Source organism: Lampris incognitus, chromosome 2 (genome assembly GCF_029633865.1).
Source record: "Lampris incognitus isolate fLamInc1 chromosome 2, fLamInc1.hap2, whole genome shotgun sequence".
NCBI lineage: Eukaryota > Metazoa > Chordata > Actinopteri > Lampriformes > Lampridae > Lampris > Lampris incognitus.
In genome coordinates, this window is record NC_079212.1 from 52,927,916 (window position 1) to 52,950,617 (window position 22,702).

The 22,702-nt window shown below is 46.1% G+C and overlaps 1 protein-coding gene across 1 annotated transcript in view; it reads left to right on the forward strand.

Moving 5' to 3' along the window:
• mtor (mechanistic target of rapamycin kinase) overlaps positions 1-22,702 on the forward strand; it is a 400,677-nt gene that overhangs the window by 68,189 nt on the left and 309,786 nt on the right. The window contains exons 15-17 of the mRNA XM_056274929.1: positions 59-142; positions 1,767-1,859; positions 10,410-10,544. Coding sequence (XP_056130904.1) covers positions 59-142; positions 1,767-1,859; positions 10,410-10,544 — 312 coding nt within the window. The remainder of the gene's footprint in view (positions 1-58; positions 143-1,766; positions 1,860-10,409; positions 10,545-22,702) is intronic.

Consider the following 22,702-nt stretch of genomic DNA (forward strand, 5'->3'; position numbering starts at 1 on the left):
ATTGATATTCTGTTCTGTCCCCAGCTGTACAACTGACCCTATCCCTTTTCTGTTACAGGCTCTCATCCTAAAGCTGAAAGACCCAGATCCTAACCCTGGCGTGGTCATCAGTGTCCTAGCTACCATTGGCGAGTTGGCCCAGGTTTGGCTTAATATAAGAGTTATTCATGTTTCTTGCATTCAAGATGCAAACGCAAGTTAAACTGAAGTTTTTATTGTCATGAGCACAAGATAGCATGGAAGCATGTGTTGCAGGCGATGGAATTCTCTTTTTACTACTTTATTAATCCCCATGGGGCAGTTAGCGCCTAGCTGTGTAGCTAAGAGCAGTGGGCAGCTGCCGTGCAGCGCCCAGGGACCAACTCCAGTTTGTCTTGCCATGCCTCGGTCAGGGGCACAGACAGGAGTACTAACCCTAACATGCATGTCTTTTTGATGGGGGGGGAAACCGGAGCACCCGGAGAAAACCCGTGGTAGACATGGGGAGACCATGCAAACCTCCACACAGAGGATGACCTGGGATGACCCCCAAGGTTGGACAACCTTGGGGTTTGTACTCAGGACCTTCTTGCTGTGAGGTGACAGCACTTACCACTGGTCCCCTGTGCCACCCAATTTGGTCTTTGACCTAGGGTTCTTCATGCAATGTATAATAAAATAAAATGGAGATCTCTCAAACTGCAAGGTTATATTTTATGCTGTTTAGCAAAAACATTACATCAGAATTAGAAATCAGAAATTGCATCAATCAACTTGTCGACGCAGGATGTCCATCAGAGGATCTTCCAGCTGCTATGCAGGATAGAGACGGGTGGCGCGAGAGGGTCAGATCCATCCGAGGATACTTGACCGGATGATGATGATGATGAGCAAAAACATTATGACAACCTGCCTAATATGCTTTTGGTCCTCTGTGTGCTGCCAAAACAACGCTAACCCAGCGAGACATGGTCTCCACATGACCCCTGAAGGTGTTCTGTGGTTATCTTGTACCAGATCATTAGCAGCAGATCCTTAAAGTCCTGGAAGTTCAGAATCAGAATCGTATTTATTGACGAGTACAAGAACATACAAGGAATTCGTCTTGGTATGTTGGTGTGAGAGGGAAAAATTAACAGTAAATATGTTAATTTAACCGAAGCTCCGAATATTCGCTGTATTTTATAATGAGCACACCACAGTTTTTAATGCAAATTTATGCTTATTCATTTTTATCAAAAGCAGTTAAAAAACAGTAGCTTTCACATATGTTCTTGAAACAATATTGGCCAGCCAGCCTCTTTTGTCATCAGAGCTCTTTGGTTAGATTTCTTTTTTTCTTTTTTCTTTTTTAAATTTATTTCTGATTCTTCCCTTCTTTCTCCAAATTTAGTGGCCAATCGATCCCTATTTTAGTTCAAACACCCACCCTCGCACTGCGTGCGTTCGCCAACTGCATCTCTCCAGCCGACAGTCTCGAAGGAGACGCCTCGCCACTTCCATGACTAGGCGAATCCAGGCCGAATCACTGCTATTCCGACGCACACAGAGACGCATTCATGTGACGAACACAAGTCGACTCCGCCCCCCTCCCGAAGACAGCGTTGCCAATTATTGCTGCTTCACCGAGTCCGGCCATAGTCGGATCTGACAAGATAGGGGCGTGAACCCCAGTCCCCAGTGGGCAACTGCATCGACACAAAGCCAATGCTTAGACCACTACACCACCGCGGACCCCTAGATTTCTGTATTAGATTTATCTGGTTCTCTTGTGCCTTCCTTGTCAGGTGAGTGGCCTGGAGATGAGAAAGTGGATGGATGAGCTTTTCCCTATCATAATGGACATGCTGCAGGATTCATCCTCTCTGGCAAAGCGACAGGTATGTTCAGCAAATGGTTCTCTAGTTAATCTAGCTGTGACATTTCTTCACTTGAAATGTGCTTATTTTTGCCCTGTTGCCACTTACTCAGTGTTTTAAAAAAGGCAATCAAAAAAGGGGGGAAGAGCAAGAGAGCATTGATGGTGTGGGGAAGCTGTTGGTTAGAGTGCTGTTATAAAATGCTCTAAACTAAAACTCTGCCCAGATAGTTTAGTTGGCTAAAGCCTGCATGTTGCCTTTCTATTCGCTTTATATTCATTTTTTCATGTACTGGACTCACTGTGTGTCGCCTATGTCACATATGTCTGACATGCAGATTCAAGTTGCTGTAACTTCAAGTCAAGTCTAAAATTAACTCTAGTCATAAATTTTAAAAAAAAGAAGAAGGATTTAGACTCAAGTTAGAACTGAATAGCTGACACTTTTGACTTTGGGACTTGCTCTAATCCCTGTTTTGCTCGTAGAAATAAGGTGAAAAAGGTAACATTACAATTCATTTTTTTCCCTTGATGCAGTCAGCAATCTGCAACCATCTTCTCGGTCCTCTCAAGAATGCGTGATGAAAGGGACAACCACTCTGCCAGAACATTACCCTAACCTTAACCGCATGAAACCCATGCATAAACTTAGCCTAGATGGAGTTGGAGGTCTCTGTCCGCCGCCACTTTCTTGGATTGATACCCAGTTTTGTATAGCTTAACAATAGTTGCAATTTTTGATGGTCACAGATTTTTTTGTAACACAGGACAGAGTGGAGGAGAGGATGGAATGGGTCTTTCTCAAACCACTCCCTACCACTTCACTGGGTGGCCATCAAAATATTAGTTTTGAACGTGATCAGCTCCAGGTTGTTTTGGCCACACCCAGAGGGCTAGCTGTTCAACATCCCGTCTATATGCAGACTTGTCACCATCCCGGATAAGGCCACTGATGGTTGTCCATCCATCCATTATCCAAACCGCTTATCCTGCTCTCAGGGTCAGGGGGAAGCTGGAGCCTATCCCAGCAGTCATTGGGTGGCAGGCGGGAGACACCCTGGACAGGCTGCCAGGCCATTACAGGGCCCACACCATTCATTCATTGGCGGTCACTTGGGGTCGAGTATGACTGTCCTCCTTCTTGGTCCTTGTGGGTCTTCAGGTGGGCGAAGAGGCCAATCTTGGAGCTGCATATTTTGGTGCAGTGTGGGCAGGGGTGGGTAGTGGTAGTCATGGGATTGGTTTGCGCCTTTTTGGTGGAAACTCCCTCCTTTCCGAGTCTGCGCTTTTCTTCTGCATTATGGTGGAGATTGTTATAGTGCAACTCCTTCCCGGACAAGATTTCTCCAGGTCGCCCTGTTGGTTGCTGTGTCCTCCCAGGTCTTAGGGTCTATGTGGCATTTTTTGATGTTTGCTTGGATGTTATCCTTATACCTTTTCTTTTGACCTCCTGGGGCACGTTGTCCTGTGAGAAGCTGGGAGTATAGGACTTGTTTTGGAAGGCAAAAGTCAGGCATACGGATGACATGGCCAGTCCATCTGAGCTGGCGTTGGGCGATGGTGGCAGTGATAGCGGGAATGTTAGCCTCCTCCAGGACGCTGGTGTTGGTGCGTTTATCTTCCCAGTAGGCCTGCACAATATATCGTTTATGCATCGTCATCGCGATGTGCGCATGTGCAATAGTCACATCGCAGGGCCTGCAATATTTTTCCTACTAGTATGCAGCCTAAGGTACTCAAACTCTTGTCATACTGCAACATTTTTGCTCTGTCGACTTTCTTTTAGCAACAAACTCTCAACACCCCTTACTCTGTTATTTTTTATTTCTTCTACTTCTTCATTGCTCAACTCAGGCCCGTCTAGACACGTTGACGTTACCTAGCAACGTTAGTGCTACGCGTGCGCATAAATGAAGAAGACGAATCCACGTGTGTTCGGGAGAAATGAAAAATGGCAGAGCCAGAGAAAGAAGAGTTAGTTGTTAAAAGAAAGTCAGTGTCTGATGTGTGGCAATACTTTGGCTTCTGAAAATCTGATGTGGATCAAAAAGAGGTACTGTGTCGACAGTGCGTTTCAGTTGTAGCCACGACTCATGGTAACACTACCAATTTATTTGATCATTTAAAACGCCATCACCCAACGAGTTACAATGAATGGAAAGTCAAGTCTGGATATCAACCAAAGCAACCTACGCTTTCGGAAGCGTTTGCCAGTGTTACGCCATACGAGAAAACATCCAAAGGGCAGATCGAAATCACCAAAGCCATAACCTTTCACCTCGCCAAGGATATGATGCCACTCAACACAGTTACCAAAGACGGGTTTCAGAAGATGGTCCGCACACTCGACAAGCACTTCGTTATACCATCGCGGACCTATTTTTCCCAAATCGCAATCCCATGGCTGTACGACAAATGCAAGGCAGAAGTAGACCGAGAGCTGGCACAAGTGGAATACTATGCAGTGACAACAGACCTGTGGTCAAGCCGGACAACAGAGCCCTTCATCAGTTTAACAGTCCACTTTATCACTGAAGATTTAAAGCTGAAAACTCACTGTCTGCAAACCGTATTTTTCCCAGAGGATCACACAAGTGAAAACATCGCAACAGGGTTAAGAGAAGCGCTGGCTGCTTGGGGGCTAGAAGAAACCCGACTAGTCTGCATCACAACAGACAACGCATCAAACATGATCAGGGCGGCCACTCTGAACGACTGGTTCGGGTTGCAATGCTTTGACCACAGACTCCACCTCCTATAGCAAAAAGAATGAATGTGCATTATTGTGCATGCACTTTTTTACTACCCACGCCTTGTTTAATATAAAGCAATATATTGTGCAATATATTGCAAAAGATTACATCGCCGCAATGCATGTTTTTGTCAATATTGTGCAGGCCTACTTCCCAGGTGATCTTGAGGATTTTTCGGAGGCACCTCTGATGATGTGCCTCTAGTGCCTTCAGGTGCCTGCTGTATGTGGTCCAGGATTCTGATCCATACAGTAGGGTGGGCAACACTACCACTCTTTAGACCAGAATTTTCATCCTGGCCTGGAGGTCGCGGTTTTCAAAGACCCTTTTTCTCAGTCTTGAGAAAATCCCACTGGCACAATTGAGGCGGTAGTGTATTTCCTCGTCAATGTTAGCTTTGGAGGATAGGAGGCTTCCGAGATACATAAAGTGGTCCACATTTTCTAGTCTGGTTTTGCCAAGAGATAGTTGGGGGTGGAGCAGGGTTATTTGTGGTGGGTGGTGGCTGGTAGAGGATCTGGGTCTTTTTTATGTTAAGGGCCAGACCAAGCTGCTTGTATGCCTTGGCAAAAGGATCCAGAGTGCACTGTAGGTCCTCTTCTGAATGGGCCACAAGGGCATTGTCATCAGCATACTGCAGCTCCTTGATGGATATGGTGGTGGTTCTGCTTTTAGCCCTGAATCTGTTGATGTTCAGGAGTTGTCCGTTGGTTCTGTACATGATTCTGACTCCTTGTGGCAGCTGTTTACCCGTAAGATGGAGGATAGCAGAAATGAAATCGGAGAACAGGGTAGGAGCAATGACACAGCCCTGCTTGACGCCAGTGTGAACCTTGAAGGGTTCCGTTTCATCTCCACTGCCACTGTGTACTGTGGCTGACATATTGTCATGCAGTAGTTTCAGTATCTGGATGTATTTGTCCGGTCAGCCAATTTTTGCCACAACCAGCCAGAGAGCCTGACGGTTCACAGAGTCAAAGGCCTTGGTGAGGTCTATGAAGGCCATGTAGTATAGTGGTTAATTTTCTTCGCGGCATTTTTCTTGTAGTTGACGAGCAATGAAAATTATGTCCATGATACCTCTATTTGGGCAAAATCCACTCTGAAACTCAGGGAGAATTTTTTCTGACAGGGGGAGGAGTCTACTAGCCAAAACCCGGGTGAGAGTTTTCCCAGTGGTGGACAGGAGGGAAATGCCACGGTAATTTCTGCAGTCTGCCTTGCCTCCCTTCTTAAAGATGGAGACAATGAGGTCATCCCTAAGTTGTGCTGGGATTTCCTCCCTTTCCCATATTTTGGGGAGCAGGGCGTGGATGTGACTAAGGAGAACTGGCCCACCATCCTTCAGGATTTCTGCTAGGATGCAGTCAGGTCCAGCAGCCTTGTTGTTCTTCATCTTCCTTATGGCATCCTGCACCTCGTTCCGACTGGGTGGTGCTCCCATATTCTCGTTGAGGGAGTTGCTCAAGGGCCTCTATCTCAGGAATTGTGTCCCTGTTCATTAGCTTCTCATAATGATCTTTCCATCTGTTGGTCATTGACTTATTATCTTTCAGCAGCATTAGCCCATCTATGGAGCGAAGGGGGTCTAGGCAATGGTGTCTGGGGCCATATACTGCTCTTGTGGCATCGAAGAAACCTCTGGTATCCCCACAGTCAGCAGGTCGCTAGATCTCCAGAGCCTTCCTTGTCCACCACTGATTCTTGAGTTGCCTAACCCGAGATTGAACAGCTGCCTTTGCTTTGGAATGGGCTATTCTCTTAGCCTTACACTTGATGTCATTTTGCCAGGCAATGAAGGTTTGCCGCTTGATGTCAATGAGCTGTTGGATTTCGTTGTCATTCTCATCATACCAGTCTTGATGTTTCCGGGTTTTTCCGCCAAGGGTGCTTTTGCAGGAGTCCATGGTGATAGACTTAAGCAGGTCCCAATGTGTATCAATATCTTCTGGGTATTGCTTGGGCAGAGCAGTGCTGAGAGTAGCCTGGAGCTGTTCTCGAAAGGTGATGTCATCCAGCCGTTCGATGTTGAGCTTTGGCCGGCACTGCCTTTTTTGCACCCTTCTTTTCTGCGTGAGACTGATGGACATGATGGAGCAGATAAGGCAGTGGTCTGTCCAGCAGTCATCCGCACTGGTCATTGCTCTGGTGTTGAGCACATCATGGCGATCTTTGGCGCGGACAGCTATGTAATCGGTGAGGTGCCAGAGCTTAGAGCAAGGATGTATCCAGGATGTTTTGAGTTTATTCTCTTGGCAGAAAAGTGTGTTGGTGATGACCAGGCTGTGTTCTGAGTACTTTGATAGCAGTAATATGCCATTGGAGTTCGTGTTGCCAACTCCTTCCTTCTCTATTGTGCCTCTCCATAGATTGTGGTTTCGTCCCACCCTGGCATTGAAATCTCCAAGCAGGATTAGCTTGTCCTCCTTGGGGACTTTGGTTAAGATGTTGTCCAGGTCAGCATAGAAGGCCTCCTTCATGTCATCCTGTGCATCAAGTGTTGGAACGTAGGCACTAACAACAGTTGCCTTTTGGCCGCCTGCAAGCGTCAGGTGTATGGACATTAGGCATTCATTGAGGGAGTGGTTGATGAGGCTGTTCTTAATAGCAAAACCCACACCGTGGATCCTTGGCTCATCGGCAGGTTTTCCTTTCCAGAAGAAAGTGTATCCGCCTTTTTCCTCCTTCAGCTGCCTTTGATCCGGAATTTGATCCGGAATCTCCTTAGCTCCCTGGCGATGATGGCAATTCGCCTTTCGTGTCGATCACTGTGTTTATTGTCCATGAGGGTCCGCACGTTCCAGGTTCCAATGTAAGTTTGCTTCCATTTATGTTTCTGACCGCTTAGTGGTGATCCCTCTGGGTGCGGTAGCCCAGACAGGAGTTTTCGAGGCAGGCTATGTTTATGGCACCTTTTTCAGCCCCTTCCCCTACTGGGGTGAGCAGAGTGAATCCTAAATAGGGCTGCTCAGTTGTGGGTGCAACTGCCGAAAAGCTCTTTCTGCCTCAGCCCAAGAGCTTGATGACTGAATCAGACACCCACCGCCTGTGTGTCAGGTTGTGGCTAGGAGCTGCCAGACTTCACGGTCCTGCCCCGGTCATCACTTCCTGATCGCCACAGGACTTTGTCCGGGATGTTAAATGGTCTGATTCCCTTTCGGGAGGACACCTGTGCGTGGAATCTTTTAATGTGGGGAGGCTGGTGCACAGGCAGTTTCCCCACAGTCCTTGTTCTAGAGAGGCCGGGATCCAGTGGCATGGAGACCAAGACAACTGGGGGTCCTTCTTTGCTGCAGCCTTCTTTCGCCTTTGCAGCCATTGTGGTGCTCACAGCCACCATCTTCCGCCTGCTCCGCCGTTGAGGACTTCGTTGCTATTAGCCCATAGCTGGGGCAGTGGTTGAGAGACGCCAGGGCATGTCCACACACCGGTGGGCCTGCGGGCCTTCTCTCTGGGGCCCACTGATCCCCTACAGTTTGGCTTTGGACCGCAAAGTACCCAGTTACCGTGTGTGGCCACAAGGAGGCACTGCAGGAGTCTTGGTGACGGGGAGGCTATGTACCGGCAGGAGGAGACTTATGTACTTGGCTCCTCTTTTCACCCCCTAGAAGAGGGCTAGCCGGCGGCAGTAGCTGAAAGCAGAAAGTAGCAAGCAGAAGCAGCATGCACTAACTAGAAGCACTACTACCCCAGTACTACTGCACTGACCGCGTCACACACGCCCTGTGTGCTGACACACACACACACACACACACACACAAACACACACAGGGTCCACACACACACACACACACCTGGGGACAATTTAGTACGGCCGATTCACCTGACCTAGATGTTTTTGGACTGTGGGAGGAAACCAGAGCACCCAGAGGAAACCCACGCAGACACGGGGAGAACATGCAAACTCCACACTAAGGACGACCCGGGATGACCCCAAAGGTTGGACTACCCTGGGGCTAAAACCCAGGACCTTTTTGCTGTGAGGCGACCGCGCTAACCACTGCACCATCGTGCCGCCGATGGTTGTGTCATCCGCAAACTTCAGGAGTTTACCAGATGAGTCCCCCTGAGGTGCAGTCATTTATGTAGAGGGAGAAAAGTAGGGGGGAGAGCACATATCCCTAGGGGGTGCCAGTGCTAATTGTCTGGTGCTGGATGTGGTTTTCCCCAACCTCACCAGCTGCCCCCTGTCTGTCAGGAAGTTTTTAATCCACTGGTAGATGGGAGCTGGTACAGTGAGCCGGGTGAGTTTGGAGTGAAAGATATCTGGGACAGTGGTGTTGAACGCTGAGCTGATGTCCACAAAGTCACTTGTGTATGTCCCTTAGGAGTCAAGGTGTTGGAAGATGTAGTGCAATCCCATGTTCACTGCATCGTCCTGATTTTTTCCCCAATTATACCTGGCCAATTACCCCACTCTTCCGAGTCGTCCTGGTCACTCCCTCTGCCGATCCAGGGAGGGGCTGCAGACTAACACATGCCTCCTCTGATATGGATATGGAGTCGCCAGCTGCTGCTTTTCACCTGGCAGTGAGGAATTTCACCAGGGGGACATAGCGTGTGCGAAGATCAAGCTATTCCCCCCCAGTTCCCCAGGAGGTGCTAGTGCAGCGACCAGGACACATACCCACCTCTGGCTTCCCACCCGCAGACAAGGCCAATTGTGTCTGTAGAGATGCTCCACCAAGCCGGAGGTAACATGGGGTTTCGAATGGCGTCCCTACAGACACAATTGGCCATGTCTGCGGGTGGGATGCCGGATGTGGGTATGTGTCCCGTTTGCTGCACTAGCACCTCCTCTGGTCGGTCAGGGCACCTGTTCAGGGGGGAGGGGGAACTGGGGGGAATAGTGTGATCCTCCCACATGCTACATCTCCCTGGTGAAACTCCTCACTGGCAGGTGAAAAGAAGCGGCTGGCGACTCCACATGTATCGGAGGAGGCAAGTGGTAGTCTGCAGCCCTCCCCAGATCGGAAGAGGGGGTGGAACAGTGACCTGGAGGGCTTGTAAGAGTGGGGTAATCGCGGCCAAGTACAATTGGGGAGAAAACGTGTGTGTGTGTGTAGGGGGGGGTGAAGTGCTTAGTAAGGAGGAAGTGAGGGCAGTCATGAACAGGATGAAGAGTTTACAGGGAGTTGGTCCAGATGTCATACCTCTGCAGGCATGGAGATGTTTAGGAGAGATGGCAGTGGAGTTTTTAACTGTTCCTCTGTTGAACTAACACAACGTGTCAGTGTCATTATGCGATCAAACATGTTAAATTCAATAAAGGTTATTTTAATGTTTCTCCAAATTCCTATGTGATACAGAAATCTGAAATTATTTTTGTTTTTCAGCTTGACATTGTCTATCATAATCTTTTTTTTTTTCAGGAAGCAAAACATATTTAAAAAAATTGTTGTCTGCTGTATTTGTTCTACCATCCTGGCCTGCACCAACACAGGTTAAACTCAAAAGAATAAATAAAAACGCTTAACACCCCTTAAAATCATATACTTTGTATTTTTTTTTTTACCTCACAACGGGACTCCTACCAAATTAAATTACTTAAATTTTTGAAAGAATTTATTTTGTGGCTTTTGCTGTAGTAGTTACTGCAGTTAAACCACATCTTATGAACATTTTTTTCTGGCTTTGTGAGACATCTTTTCTGCTCCATGGAAAAAAATATTGTTAGGATGTTTCGCAATGACATAATCAAGTCATGAACATCACTTGCAAATGTGATGTCCAGGGACTTTGACAGAAAACTAAAGAGGCCAGTATGCTTTGTCTTTGTGCTGCCATTTTTCAGTGTTTTTCTGGTGACCTCCCACTAGGTGGCGTTGTGGACATTGGGGCAGCAAGTGGCCAGCACAGGCTATGTCGTGGAGCCCTACCGCAAATATCCTTCTCTTCTAGAGGTGTTACTCAACTTTCTCAAGACAGAGCAAAACCAGGGCATCAGGAGAGAGGTAAGTGGACCAGTTTTCCCAGGCAGATTCCTAGCAGCTACTTTAACTTGTTTTGCTGAAATGTAGCAGAGCTGTAGACTGGAGACATGAACTCGAGTTCGACTTGAGTCTCAAAAATTGGGACTTGCGACTTGACTTGGAGTTGCCTGCTGTGAGACTCGTATTTACTTGTGACTTGACTGCTTTTGGACCTTTGACTTGGAATTTTCAAAGCCCAGACTTTGAAAAAGTGATCAGGTAAAATCCTGGAGTAATTGACAAGTGCGATTCATTCCAGTACACACAATCTATTTATGTGAGCATTCTTGCATTTCATTGTTGATAGAGCAGTTTCTTGTTTTGGGAAAACAAGAAGATTAGCATTATCGCAAGCGGCTATTGGCAGGTTTGAAGCACCTGATAAACTCTGACATGTATCTGTGATGTTGATCTGTGCGTAAGTGATCCATGTGGCACAGCTTGACTCTGAGATCTTGATGAATTTAAGAGAAAGAGACAAGAGTATCTAGTATCTGCTTATATTTATAAATGGCTGATGGGGAGCTCCGTTTCAGCCCAGTCAATCAACCTGCCCTCTTAGATTCTGGTATGACCTTTGTCCAAGACACAGCATGCCAGATTTTACTAAAACCATCTAAAAATTCAGGAATTATAAGAAGTTTTCTACTGTAGCGCCTCCTGGGGGCCAAAATTCTTGAAATTTTGAAAGCCAGCTCAGAGTCCCTCAAAATTTGGGTCAATTTACATGAGTATTACACTTCGAAAATATTTTGCCGTAGCACCCCCCCATTTGCCAATCATTATAACATTTTAAAGGTTGATACTTGGGCTGTCACAGCACATAGATGCCCAGTTTAGAGAAGAGTTTCGATAGGCTGATGTCAGCCATGTTTTTGTTGGTGTGTTTTTTTTTTGTTTTTTTTTTTCATGAACAGACAGATTACTAACAGCCAGCCAGTCATGAAGAGGGGAATTAATCTGCCTTTAATTTTTAGACAAGTTTCGGCTTTACTAATTTTCAGTAGTAAGTAAATAAATTATGTAAATAATTAAATAAATAGTGATTGAGTAAATCATTAAGTAAATCATTAATAATTAAGTAAATAATTAAGCGGTTCATTAAGTAAATAATGATCCGCTGTGGAGACCCCTAACGGGAGCAGCCGAAAGTACTAGTAGTAGTAGTAAGTAAATAAATAAGTAAGTAAAGATTATTTCTAAAGCACATTTAAACACAGCTTAAGATGACCAAAGTGCTGGACATTAACACAAGTAAATAAAAAATAAAACACAGTGATACATAGCAACGACAACAATAAACAACAAGGGACAAATGCAGAATTATAGACACGACAGATTGAAAGATTGGGCCCAAAAGGCCAGTGAATAAAAATGTGTCTTTAGCCTAGATTTAAAAACAGATGGAAGGAGCAAATCTAATATCTACTGGCAATTGGTTCCACCATGGTGGCGCAGCAGAATTGTTATTCTTTGATAAGAACAACAATGTTAGAGTAATAACCCTCTTATCGCTATGAGACGTAAGTGGGATGAGACTTACATTTACTAAGACAATAAACTGCACTTTTCATTGTGATCCATTACCTTTTGGGCCCCATCATATCACATTATCATTCTACCAACCCATCATATCACATTATCATTCTACCAACCCATCATATCACATTATCATTCTACAACACCATCATATCACATTATCATTCTACCAACCCATCATATCATATTATCATTCTACCACACCCATCATATCATATTATCATTCTACCACACCATCATATCACATTATCATTCTACAACACCATCATATCACATTATCATTCTATCCAACCCATCATATCACATTATCATTCTACCAACCCATCATATCACATCATCATTCTACCAACCCATCATATCACATTATCATTCTACCAACCCATCATATCACATCATCATTCTACCAACCCATCATATCACATTATCATTCTACCAACCCATCATATCACATTATCATTCTACCAACCCATCATATCACATTATCATTCTACCACACCATCATATCACATTATCATTCTACCACACCATCATATCACATTATAATTCTACAACACCATCATATCACATTATCATTCTACAACACCGTCATATCACATTATCGTTCTACCAAACCAGTATATCACATTATCATTCTACCACACCATCATATCACATTATCATTCTACCAAACCATCATATCACATTATCATTCCACAGCCCACCATATCACATTATCATTCTACCAAATCATCAGATCACATTATCATTCTACCAAACCATCATATCACATTATCATTCTACCAACCCATCATATCACATTATCATTCTACCAACCCATTATATCACATTATCATTCCACAACACCATCATATCACATTATCATTCTACCAACCCATCGTATCACATTATCATTCTACCGCACCATCATATCACATTATCATTCCACAACACCATCATATCACATTATCATTCTACCAACCCATCGTATCACATTATCATTCTACCGCACCATCATATCACATTATCATTCTACCACACCATCATATCACATTATAATTCTACAACACCATCATATCACATTATCATTCTACCAACCCATCATATCACATTATCATTCTACAACACCATCATATCACATTATCATTCCATGAAACCATCATGTCACATTATCATTCCACAGCCCATTACATCACATTATTTTCCACCAAACCTTCATATCGCATTATCGTTCTACCAAACCATCATATCACATTACCATTCTACAGCCCATAATATCACATTATCATTCTACCAAACCATCATATCACATTATCATTCCACAGCCCATCTTATCACATTATCATTCTATGAAACCATCATATCACATTATCATTCTATGAAACCATCATATCACATTATCATTCTACCAAACCATCATATCACATTATCATTCTATGAAACCATCATATCACATTATCATTCTACCAAACCATCATATCACATTATCATTCCACAGCCCATCTTATCACGTTATCATTCTACCAAATTATCACATTGTGGCAGGATGAGGAAAAACACAGCAGATGAAGGCTAGTTTGATGTTTATTCCTCAACTCCAAAAACCAACTGCAGCAGGAACAACCCTGCACCGGCGAGCCCGGGAACCTAAACCATGCCCCCAGCTCACAGTCCTGCTGGGTGAGAGGCATAGCCCCTAGTGTCCGCCACACAGCCCCCCCCCCAACACCCAGAAGGGACTCCTGGAAAAAAAATTAGTGTCTCACTGGAGGCTTAAGCAGCCTGCCATAACGGCTGCGCCGTCCCTCAGCCGAAACAGTAGGTGAAACACAGTCCAAAGTCGGCTGAGAAGCAGACTACTGAACCCGTGAAGACACTGCCGGGGTCCTGGAAGGAGGACAACCCCGACGGGTAACCTGGGCCGGAAACACAACTTCGCCTGCCACCCCGTGCGCCGGTTTAAGCCTATCAAGCGTGACACGCTCCCTACGCCCACCCATATCCAGCACAAAGCCCTTAGGACCCGTCTCAAGAACCCGAAATGGGCCATCGTATGGGGGTTGGAGGGGCGAGCGGTGAGCATCATGCCGTACAAAAACAAAACGAGCCGACATGAGCTCCACAGGCACGAACGACCGCGGAAAACAGTGGTGAACGGGACCTGGAATCCGAGTGCTGTCGGACAAAAAAGTATAAACGGCCGGATGGGGTCGAGGAGCGGAACTCCCAGGCAAAAATGCCCCAGGGACGCGGAGTGGCTGACCGAGCACCAGCTCAGCGGGCGAAGCATCGAGGTCCTCCTTAGGAGCCGAACGCAACCCGAGCATAACCCAAGGTAAACGGTCCACCCAGTTACCATCCGAGAGCGCAGCACGCAGCGCTGCCTTGAGCGACCGGTGAAAACGTTCACACAAGCCGTTAACATGAGGGTGGTACGCGGTAGTGCGGTGTACCTGCACACCCAAGGATCGCGCAAGTGCTGACCAGAGCTCTGACATGAACTGGGGGCCCCTGTCTGAGGTGATATCTGACGGAGCGCCGAAACGGGCGACCCAGGAGGAAAGAAACGCGCGTGCAACGTTCAAGAATGTTGTGGAGGACAGAGGCACAGCCTCTGGTCACCTGGTGGTCCGATCTACCATTGTGAGCAGGTGTGTAAAACCCTGTGAAGAAGGTAGAGGGCCCACCAGGTCCACATGCACGTGGTCAAAACGTCTGGCCGGGACGGAAACGGTTCGAGGGGCGACATAGTGTGCTGGTGGACCTTAGCGCGCTGGCACGCCACACATGCAGCCGCCCACCCCTTGACGTCCTTGTGGAGGCCAGGCCAGATGAACTTGGAACTGACCAACTTCACCGACGCCCGAACTCCAGGGTGCGAGAGGGAGTGAATCGATTCGAAAACACGACGGCACCAGGCCACTGGAACAACGGGGCGGGGACGGCCGGTGGCAACATCGCAGAGGAGGGCAAGACTGCCTTCCTGCATCACAGCATCCTCTAGCTGGGGGCCGGTACGCGTTGACCTAAGGGCAAGGACGTCCGGGTCGCTGGGCTGGTCGGCAGCCATAGCGGAAAAATCCACACCGAGGTGCACAGGACTCACAAGCACACGCGACAGACAATCAGCAACAGGGTTGGACTTCCCGGCCACATGCTGAATGTCCGTTGTGAACTCAGAGATGGCCGCCAGGTGGCGCTGCTGACGAGCAGACCACAGCTCAGTCACCTTGGACATGGCGAAAGTCAGCGATTTATGATCCACATAAACCGTGAAGGATCGACCCTCCAGCAGGAAGCGGAAATGACGGGTTGCAAGGTGTAGTGCCAGCAACTCCCGGTCTAAAACTTTGTCCTTGCGCTCGCTATCTCACAGTTTGCGGCTAAAAAATGCGAGTGGCTGCCACGCATTCACCACACGCTGTTCAACCACAGCCCCCATGGCTATGTCAGATGCATCGGTTGTTAAAGCTATGGACGCCGTGGGTGTGGGATGGGCGAGGAGGGCAGCGTTAGCCAGGGCGCACTTAGCTCCATCAAAGGCCAGGACCTGTTCGGGAGTCCAGTCGACAGGGTCGTTAGCCTTCTTAAGCCGCAGGGCTTCGTAAAGTGGCTGAAGGAGGTGGGCAGCGCGAGGGAGGAAACAGTTATAAATATTCACAATGCCCAAGAATTCCTGCAATGCCTTAACAGAGACTGGGCGGGGAAATTCCGCCACCGCTTGCACCTTAGAAGGCAATGGGAACTCAAAAAGCCCAAATGGGGTGATCACTGCGGTCTTGGGTATGTCCTCTGCGCGCACGGGAACCTGATGATAGCTGCGCACCAGGTCCACCTTAGAGAAAATAGTGGTACCTGCCAGGCGTATGGAAAAGTCCTGTATGTGTGGGATGGGATAGCGGTCATTGGCGGTGACGTTGTTCAGGAGGCGAAAGTCGCCGCAAGGCCGCCACGACCCATCCGCCTTGGGCACCATGTGAAGCAGTGAGGCCCACGGGCTGTTGGAATGCCTCACTATACCCAGACGCTCCATGATGGCGAACTCCTCCTTGGTTGTAGCCCATTTTACCATGTTGAGGCGCCGCGCGCGCGCAAAAACTGGCAGTCCCAGAGTGGGAATGAAATGTTCTACCCCGTGTTTAGTAACCGCGGTGGAAAAGGCAGGCGTAGTCACCGATGGAAAATCCGCCAGCAAACGCTGAAAAACATCACCTGATGCTAAAAAGTTAGCGTGTGTTAACAGCCCGGCTCCCCCTGTCTCGCACGGAAAAGTGGCGAAAGACACAGCATCAATTAAACGGTAGTTTGCAACATCAACCAGCAGAACATTAGCACACAGAAAATCCACGCCGATAATAGGAACAGTAATGGAGGCAACTACAAAGTCCCACTCAAAATGGCGCCCATGGAAACAAACAGTCACCAATTTTGTGCCAAACGTCGCAATGGACGAACCGTTAGCTGCACTCAACTGTGGGCCGCCGCCTTCGGCTGACATGTCTGTGCTAGCTGGAGGGAGTAGGCTCTTTTGCGAGCCGGAGTCCACCAGAAACCGTCTTCCTGACATCGAGTCCTAAATGAAGAGCATCTCACTACGTCCGCCAACGCCCACAGCTGCTACTGAGCGCTGCCCTGGAGTTTCCTGCCGCCTCAAATGTGCACGGCAGGACGCAGCGCCTCGCCTTGCCGCCGAACCGTTGGTGGAAGAAACAGAGGCCTCTCCCGTGCCGTCTCCGGGCAGTCACTCCAGCCACCACTGCCGGGTCCGCGTCCTCCGACGCCGGCTGCAGAGGCTCCGATGCCACACTCTGCACAGAGAACCGTCTGGTAGCCAGCAGGACCCGATCGGCCTCCTCAGCCAAACCTCGGCAGTCACCAGCGGCCAGACACGGGGAGTTAGCCAAAGCCGCGCGCACAGGAGACGGGAGCTGGCGCAGGAAAACGTGCGGGAAAAGGAATCCAGCTTCGTCTGAGCCTAGCAGCGACAGCATATTGTCCATGAGATCCACAGCTGTCCCGTCGCCCAAACTGGATAGGGAAAGGATCCTATCTGCCCTCTCTGCGGCAGATAGGCTGTACCTCCGGAGCAGAAGATGTTTGAGGGCCACGTATTTATCGTGTTGCGGAGGGGCGTGCAACAGCTGCATGGCTCGGCGTGTGGACTGCTGGTCCAGCGCAGCGACAACCAAATAGTATCTGGAGTCTTCCGCGGAGATTCCACGCAGGTGGAACAGCGCCTCGACATGCTGGAACCACGAGGCCGGGTCGCTCTGCCAGAACTCTGGGAGCTTCACAGCCGCGGCGAGAACGGCCGGCTGTGAGAGTTGGGGTGGCGTGGCTGAAGTGGATTGACACTCTTCTTCTGCTCCAAACATGTTCAATTCGGGGTCACCAATGTGGCAGGATGAGGAAAAACACAGGAGACCAAGGCGAGTTTGAACTTTATTCCTCAGCTCCAAAACCAAACTGAAACAGGAGCAAACTTGCACCAGAGAACCCGGGAACGTAAACCACACCCCCAGCTCACAGCCCTGCTGGGTGAGAGGCATAGCCCCTAGTGTCCGCCACAATATCACATTATCATTCTACCAAACCATCATATCACATTATCATTCTACCAAACCACTTCCAACGCAGCGGTGGGCAGTCTTATCCAGAAAGGGCCAGTTTGGGTGAATTTTTTTGTTCCAACCAAGCAGTTACACACCTGATCCCACTAATCAACCAGTTGAGTCTTTGCTGAAGAACTTGATTAGGAGACACAGGTGTGTCATTGCTTGGTTGGAACAAAAACCTTCACCCACACTGGCCCTTTCTGGATAAGATTGCCCACCCCTGGGACTTGAGACTCGCCACTAAAGACTCCAGACTTAATTGAGACTTTTGCCAAAAGACTTAAAGTAGCCTTGGCATCAAGTGCCTCATTATGACGCCAAAGCCAAGTCTATTAACATTCACCAAACAAATATAGGCTCAACTATATATTTATATAAAAAAATATATTTGTTAAATGGCAGAACAGCCTTGTTTAATGCTCAATGCACTCATCAGCTGCCTACATGGTTACAGTAAACGTCATTGTTTATCTTTGCTACTGAATTGTTGAGCTCTTTTTTCTACATCGAAGGTTTCATTGCAACATCCTGTGGATATATATATATATATATAAAATATATACCAGTTATCTACCAGGCGTTGGTGACCAGAGAAGACAACTGCAATGTGGACACTTACGTGGGATTAACAGAGGGCCCTTTTAAAATGAGGTTTAATGCCCATATGAGTAGCTTCAGCAATTAACATGCAAAAAATGCAACGGCCTTAAGCTGCCATCAGTTACTCTGTCTCATGGAAAATCCTTGCAAAGAGTAGTGCATATTCAGTTATAGGTAAAAGATGTGACCTGCGCTTGGCAGAAAAGTGTTTTATTATTTGCAGACCTGATATGTCCACCTTGAATAATAGAAACGAATTGGCCACCAGTTGTAGACACCAAAAGAAGTATCTCCTTTTTTAACTATAAGTAAAATGACTTTATTATTCCCCCCCCCCATTAGATGATACACATGTGACACTTATTAGAGGGTTTTTTTTGTTTTGTTTATATATATATATATATAGTATATATTAACTGCCTGTCCTTCCAACTGTGCCCCAACCCCACCCCACTATATGATTTACATAAATGACCTTGTTATATTTTAAATGTAGGCCATTTCAACAGCGCCCTGGTCCCTAAATGCTTTTCAAAACAAGCCCAAGTCCCTTACCCCATTGGTTGTAATCTTTTCTACCCCATCATTGGTTGCTGTGCATCATAAATACCTATCCCAATGGTTGTTATAGTTTAAATGTTCCCTCATCTGATTGGTTGCTGTCCAACCGAAATTAGGGGCGTGACGCTGGGCAACGTAAACTGTATGTCTATCTTTGTTGAATCGCATTAGCAGCTGATGAGTGTGCGACGCACGAAACAGGCCTGTACTGCTATGTATTAAAACTTTTTTCCTGCATCTGTATTGATATATATATATATATATATATATATATATATATATATATATATATATATATATATATATATATATATATATATATATATACAAAACTTCACTAAATGAAATACTCAACAGTAGGGAAAGTGCCCAACAAACAGGGAGCAAAATAATCCAGATTTTATATATATATATATATATATATATATATATACACATACATACATACATACATACATACATACATACACACACACACACACACACACACACATATATATATATATTGCTCCCTGTTTGTTGGGCACTTTCCCTACTGTTGAGTATTTCATTTAGTGAAGTTTTATATATATATATATATATATATATATATATATATAGCGTTTTTTTTCCGAAACTGTCAATGGTGTTGTAAGTGTTCAACTAATGAGGAGCGGAATATCAACACAGATACAGGAGAAAAAGTTTTAATTCATTGCAGTACAGGCCTGTTTCGTGTGACACACATTCATCAGCTTCTAATATATATTTTTATACATACATACATACACATATATTTATGTATATATATGTGTGTATATGTATATGTATATAGGTTTGTGTATATATACTATGTGTCACACACACATGCGCGTGCACACACACACACACACACACACACATATGTGTGTTTGTGTGTGTGTGTGTGTGTGTGTGTGTATATATGTAATCAGTATATATTCCACTCCTCATTTGTCGAGCACTCACAACACCATTGACGGTTTTGGACAAAAACGCTATATATATATATATATATATATATATATATAATCTGGATTATTTTGCTCCTTGTTTGTTGAGCACTTTCCCCCTACTGTTGAGTAATATATACTTAGCACAAAAAGTAAGGAAATGTGTGTTTGGTAGATTATTTCTTTGTTGTAACAATGCTTCGTGGCAATACATCTTATACTGTTGGAAAGCCTGTTCATTTCCCTTTTAAACGGGGCCGCATTTATAAGGAACATGCATTTGTGGGATGAGCAGCAGAGCTGAGCATGTGGGTTGTGCCCATGAAAAATTTGCCAAATCTTCTCTGCCAATGCCAAACAGCTTATTTTGCTGTTGCTATTGACTCTTGTTTTGAGCTTCTGGTACCCCAGGTGCTGACAATCAGTTGCCTGATATAAGATTTACTGCCAAGAAGCATTGTTACAACAAAGAAATAACCTACCAAACACACATTTCCTTACTTTTTGTGCTAAGTTTATATATCTATCCATCCATCCGTTATCCAAACCGCTTATCCTGCTGTCAGGGTCGCAGGGATGCTGGAGCCTATCCCGGTAGTCACTGGCCGGTTGGCGAGGAGACACCCTGGACAGGCCGCCAAGCATCTATATCAAATATAGGCATGCCTGGGGAAGGTAATCCTAACTTTAGAAATATATGTACAGCTGTACAAACTTCCTTTTGTAAAATGGAAATCCTTTTTAAGCTTCGGGCTTTGATGTAAATGCTAATTATCAAAGCCAGTCGAAGTATCACATAGGCTATTATTAATGCAACATTAAAGATACTAGTTTAAAGTCATAGGTAGCAGTTAGACGTGCATAGAATACTCTCAAATTCTCCCCAGTGCTCAATTGTAAGGTTTTTCAAAAAAAGTCCTAAACTTAATCAATGTATGTATTGACTGGGCCCTGTGATGCCCTGGCGGCCTGTCCAAGGTGTCTCCCTGCCTGCCGCTCAATGACTGCTGGGATAGGCTCCAGCATCCCGCAACCCTGAGAGCGGGATAAGCGGTTTGGATAATGGATGGATGGATGGATGGATGAATGTATTGACTGCCATCAGAGTTCTTGTGTACCAGCAGGCATTTCAGTCATTGCTCTAAACTAGAGCTTCTCATGTGACATTTTCTAAACCTGTCAGAGTTCCATACTTATGGATGGGAAGTGAAACTGAAAAGTTGAAAGAGAAAAAAACGAAATGAAAAACAGAAAAGCTTAAATTGAAATTAGCAGTGGACAATGGAAAAAGACCTGTAAGAAATAAGGTGGCCTTTTTCTTTTTTCATTTTACCTGCTCCGTTTTTCCATTTGACATTTTCATGTCCCTATTTGGAGCTGTGTGGATATGAGGAGGTGTGAACCTCCTGCCAGTTAAGGCAGACAAGTTGGGCCCTAAACGTAGAATGAGTAGGACTTTCCTAAAAAACAGTGTAGAGACTCATATAAAAATAATTCCTCTCAATCATCACTTATGACCCAGTAGACGTGTGTGTTGATGTCTGTATCTGCAGAGACCCCATCCTTTGCCTGTGTTTTCTTATTTTGCTGTGGATGGGATGTTTCTGGACATTAACCTTTGGGTAGCGGGACTTTGTAAAAATGTAGCGACCAGGTGCCAGATCGAGCTCGTAAGCATGCATCCAAGAGGAAGCTATGACAATGACGGACACAGTGCTAAAAAAATGCAAATATAGCGAGGTGAAACGCCAAGCAGACAAAGCTCATTCGAAAATGAGATTGAATCTAGGGTTGGGTTTCACCCGCTGGCGAGCACTGAAGGAGAGGATGGGGATGAAAAGCGACATCTGGACACTGCTTGGCATTCTCCTCATCATATTCTTCATATATTTTATAATTCCATTATAATTCTGTTATCCTCGTTCAGTGTTGTATTGGGTAAATTGTGTAAACACAACAACATTGCACGTTGTCTGTCTTGGGAGAGAGATCCTCCTCTGTTGCTCTCCCTGAGGTTTCTTCCTATTTTTTCTCCCTGTTGAAGGTTTTTTAGGAAGTTGTCCCTTATCCGATGTGAAGGTCTAAGGACAGGATGTTGTGTCGCTGTTAAGCCCCTTGAGGCAAATTTGTTATTTGTGATATTGGGCTATACAAATAATATTGACTTGACATGTAGTTGGCCTGCCAGTGACATTGTGATCTGTAGTGAGAGTAGGGTGCAGGTTGAGGAGAGCCTGGAGAGGTGGAGGTATGCACTGGAGAGAAGAGGAATGAAAGTCAGAAGGAGCAAGATGTAATGCACATGCATGAATGAGAGGGAGGACAGTGGAATGATGAGGATGCAAGGAGTAGAGGTGATGAAGGTGGATGAGTTTAAATTCTTGGGGTCAACTGTCCAAAGTAACGGGGAGTGCAGGAGAGAGGTGAAGAAGAGGGTGCAGGGAGGGTGGAGTGGGTGGAGAAGAGTGTCAGGACTGATTTGTGCAGAAGGGTACCAGCAAGAATTAAAGGGAAGGTTTACAAGATGGTAGTGAGACCAGCTATGTTGTATGGTTTGGAGACAGTGGCACTGACGAAAAGACGAGGTGGAGCTGGAGGTGGCAGAGTTGAAGATGATAAGATTTTCACTGGGAGTGATGAAGAAGGACAGGATTAGGAACGATTATATTAGAGGGACAGCTCAGGTTGGACGGTTTGGAGACAAAGCAAGAGAGACAAGATTGAGATGGTTTGGACATGTGTGGAGGAGAGATGCTGGGTATGTTGGGAGAAGGATGCTGAATATGGAGCTGCCAGGGAAGAGGAAGGCCAAAGAGGAGGTTTATGGATGTGGTGAGGGAAGACATGCAGGTGGCTGGTGTGACAGAGGAAGATGCAGAGGGCAGGAAGAGATGGAAAC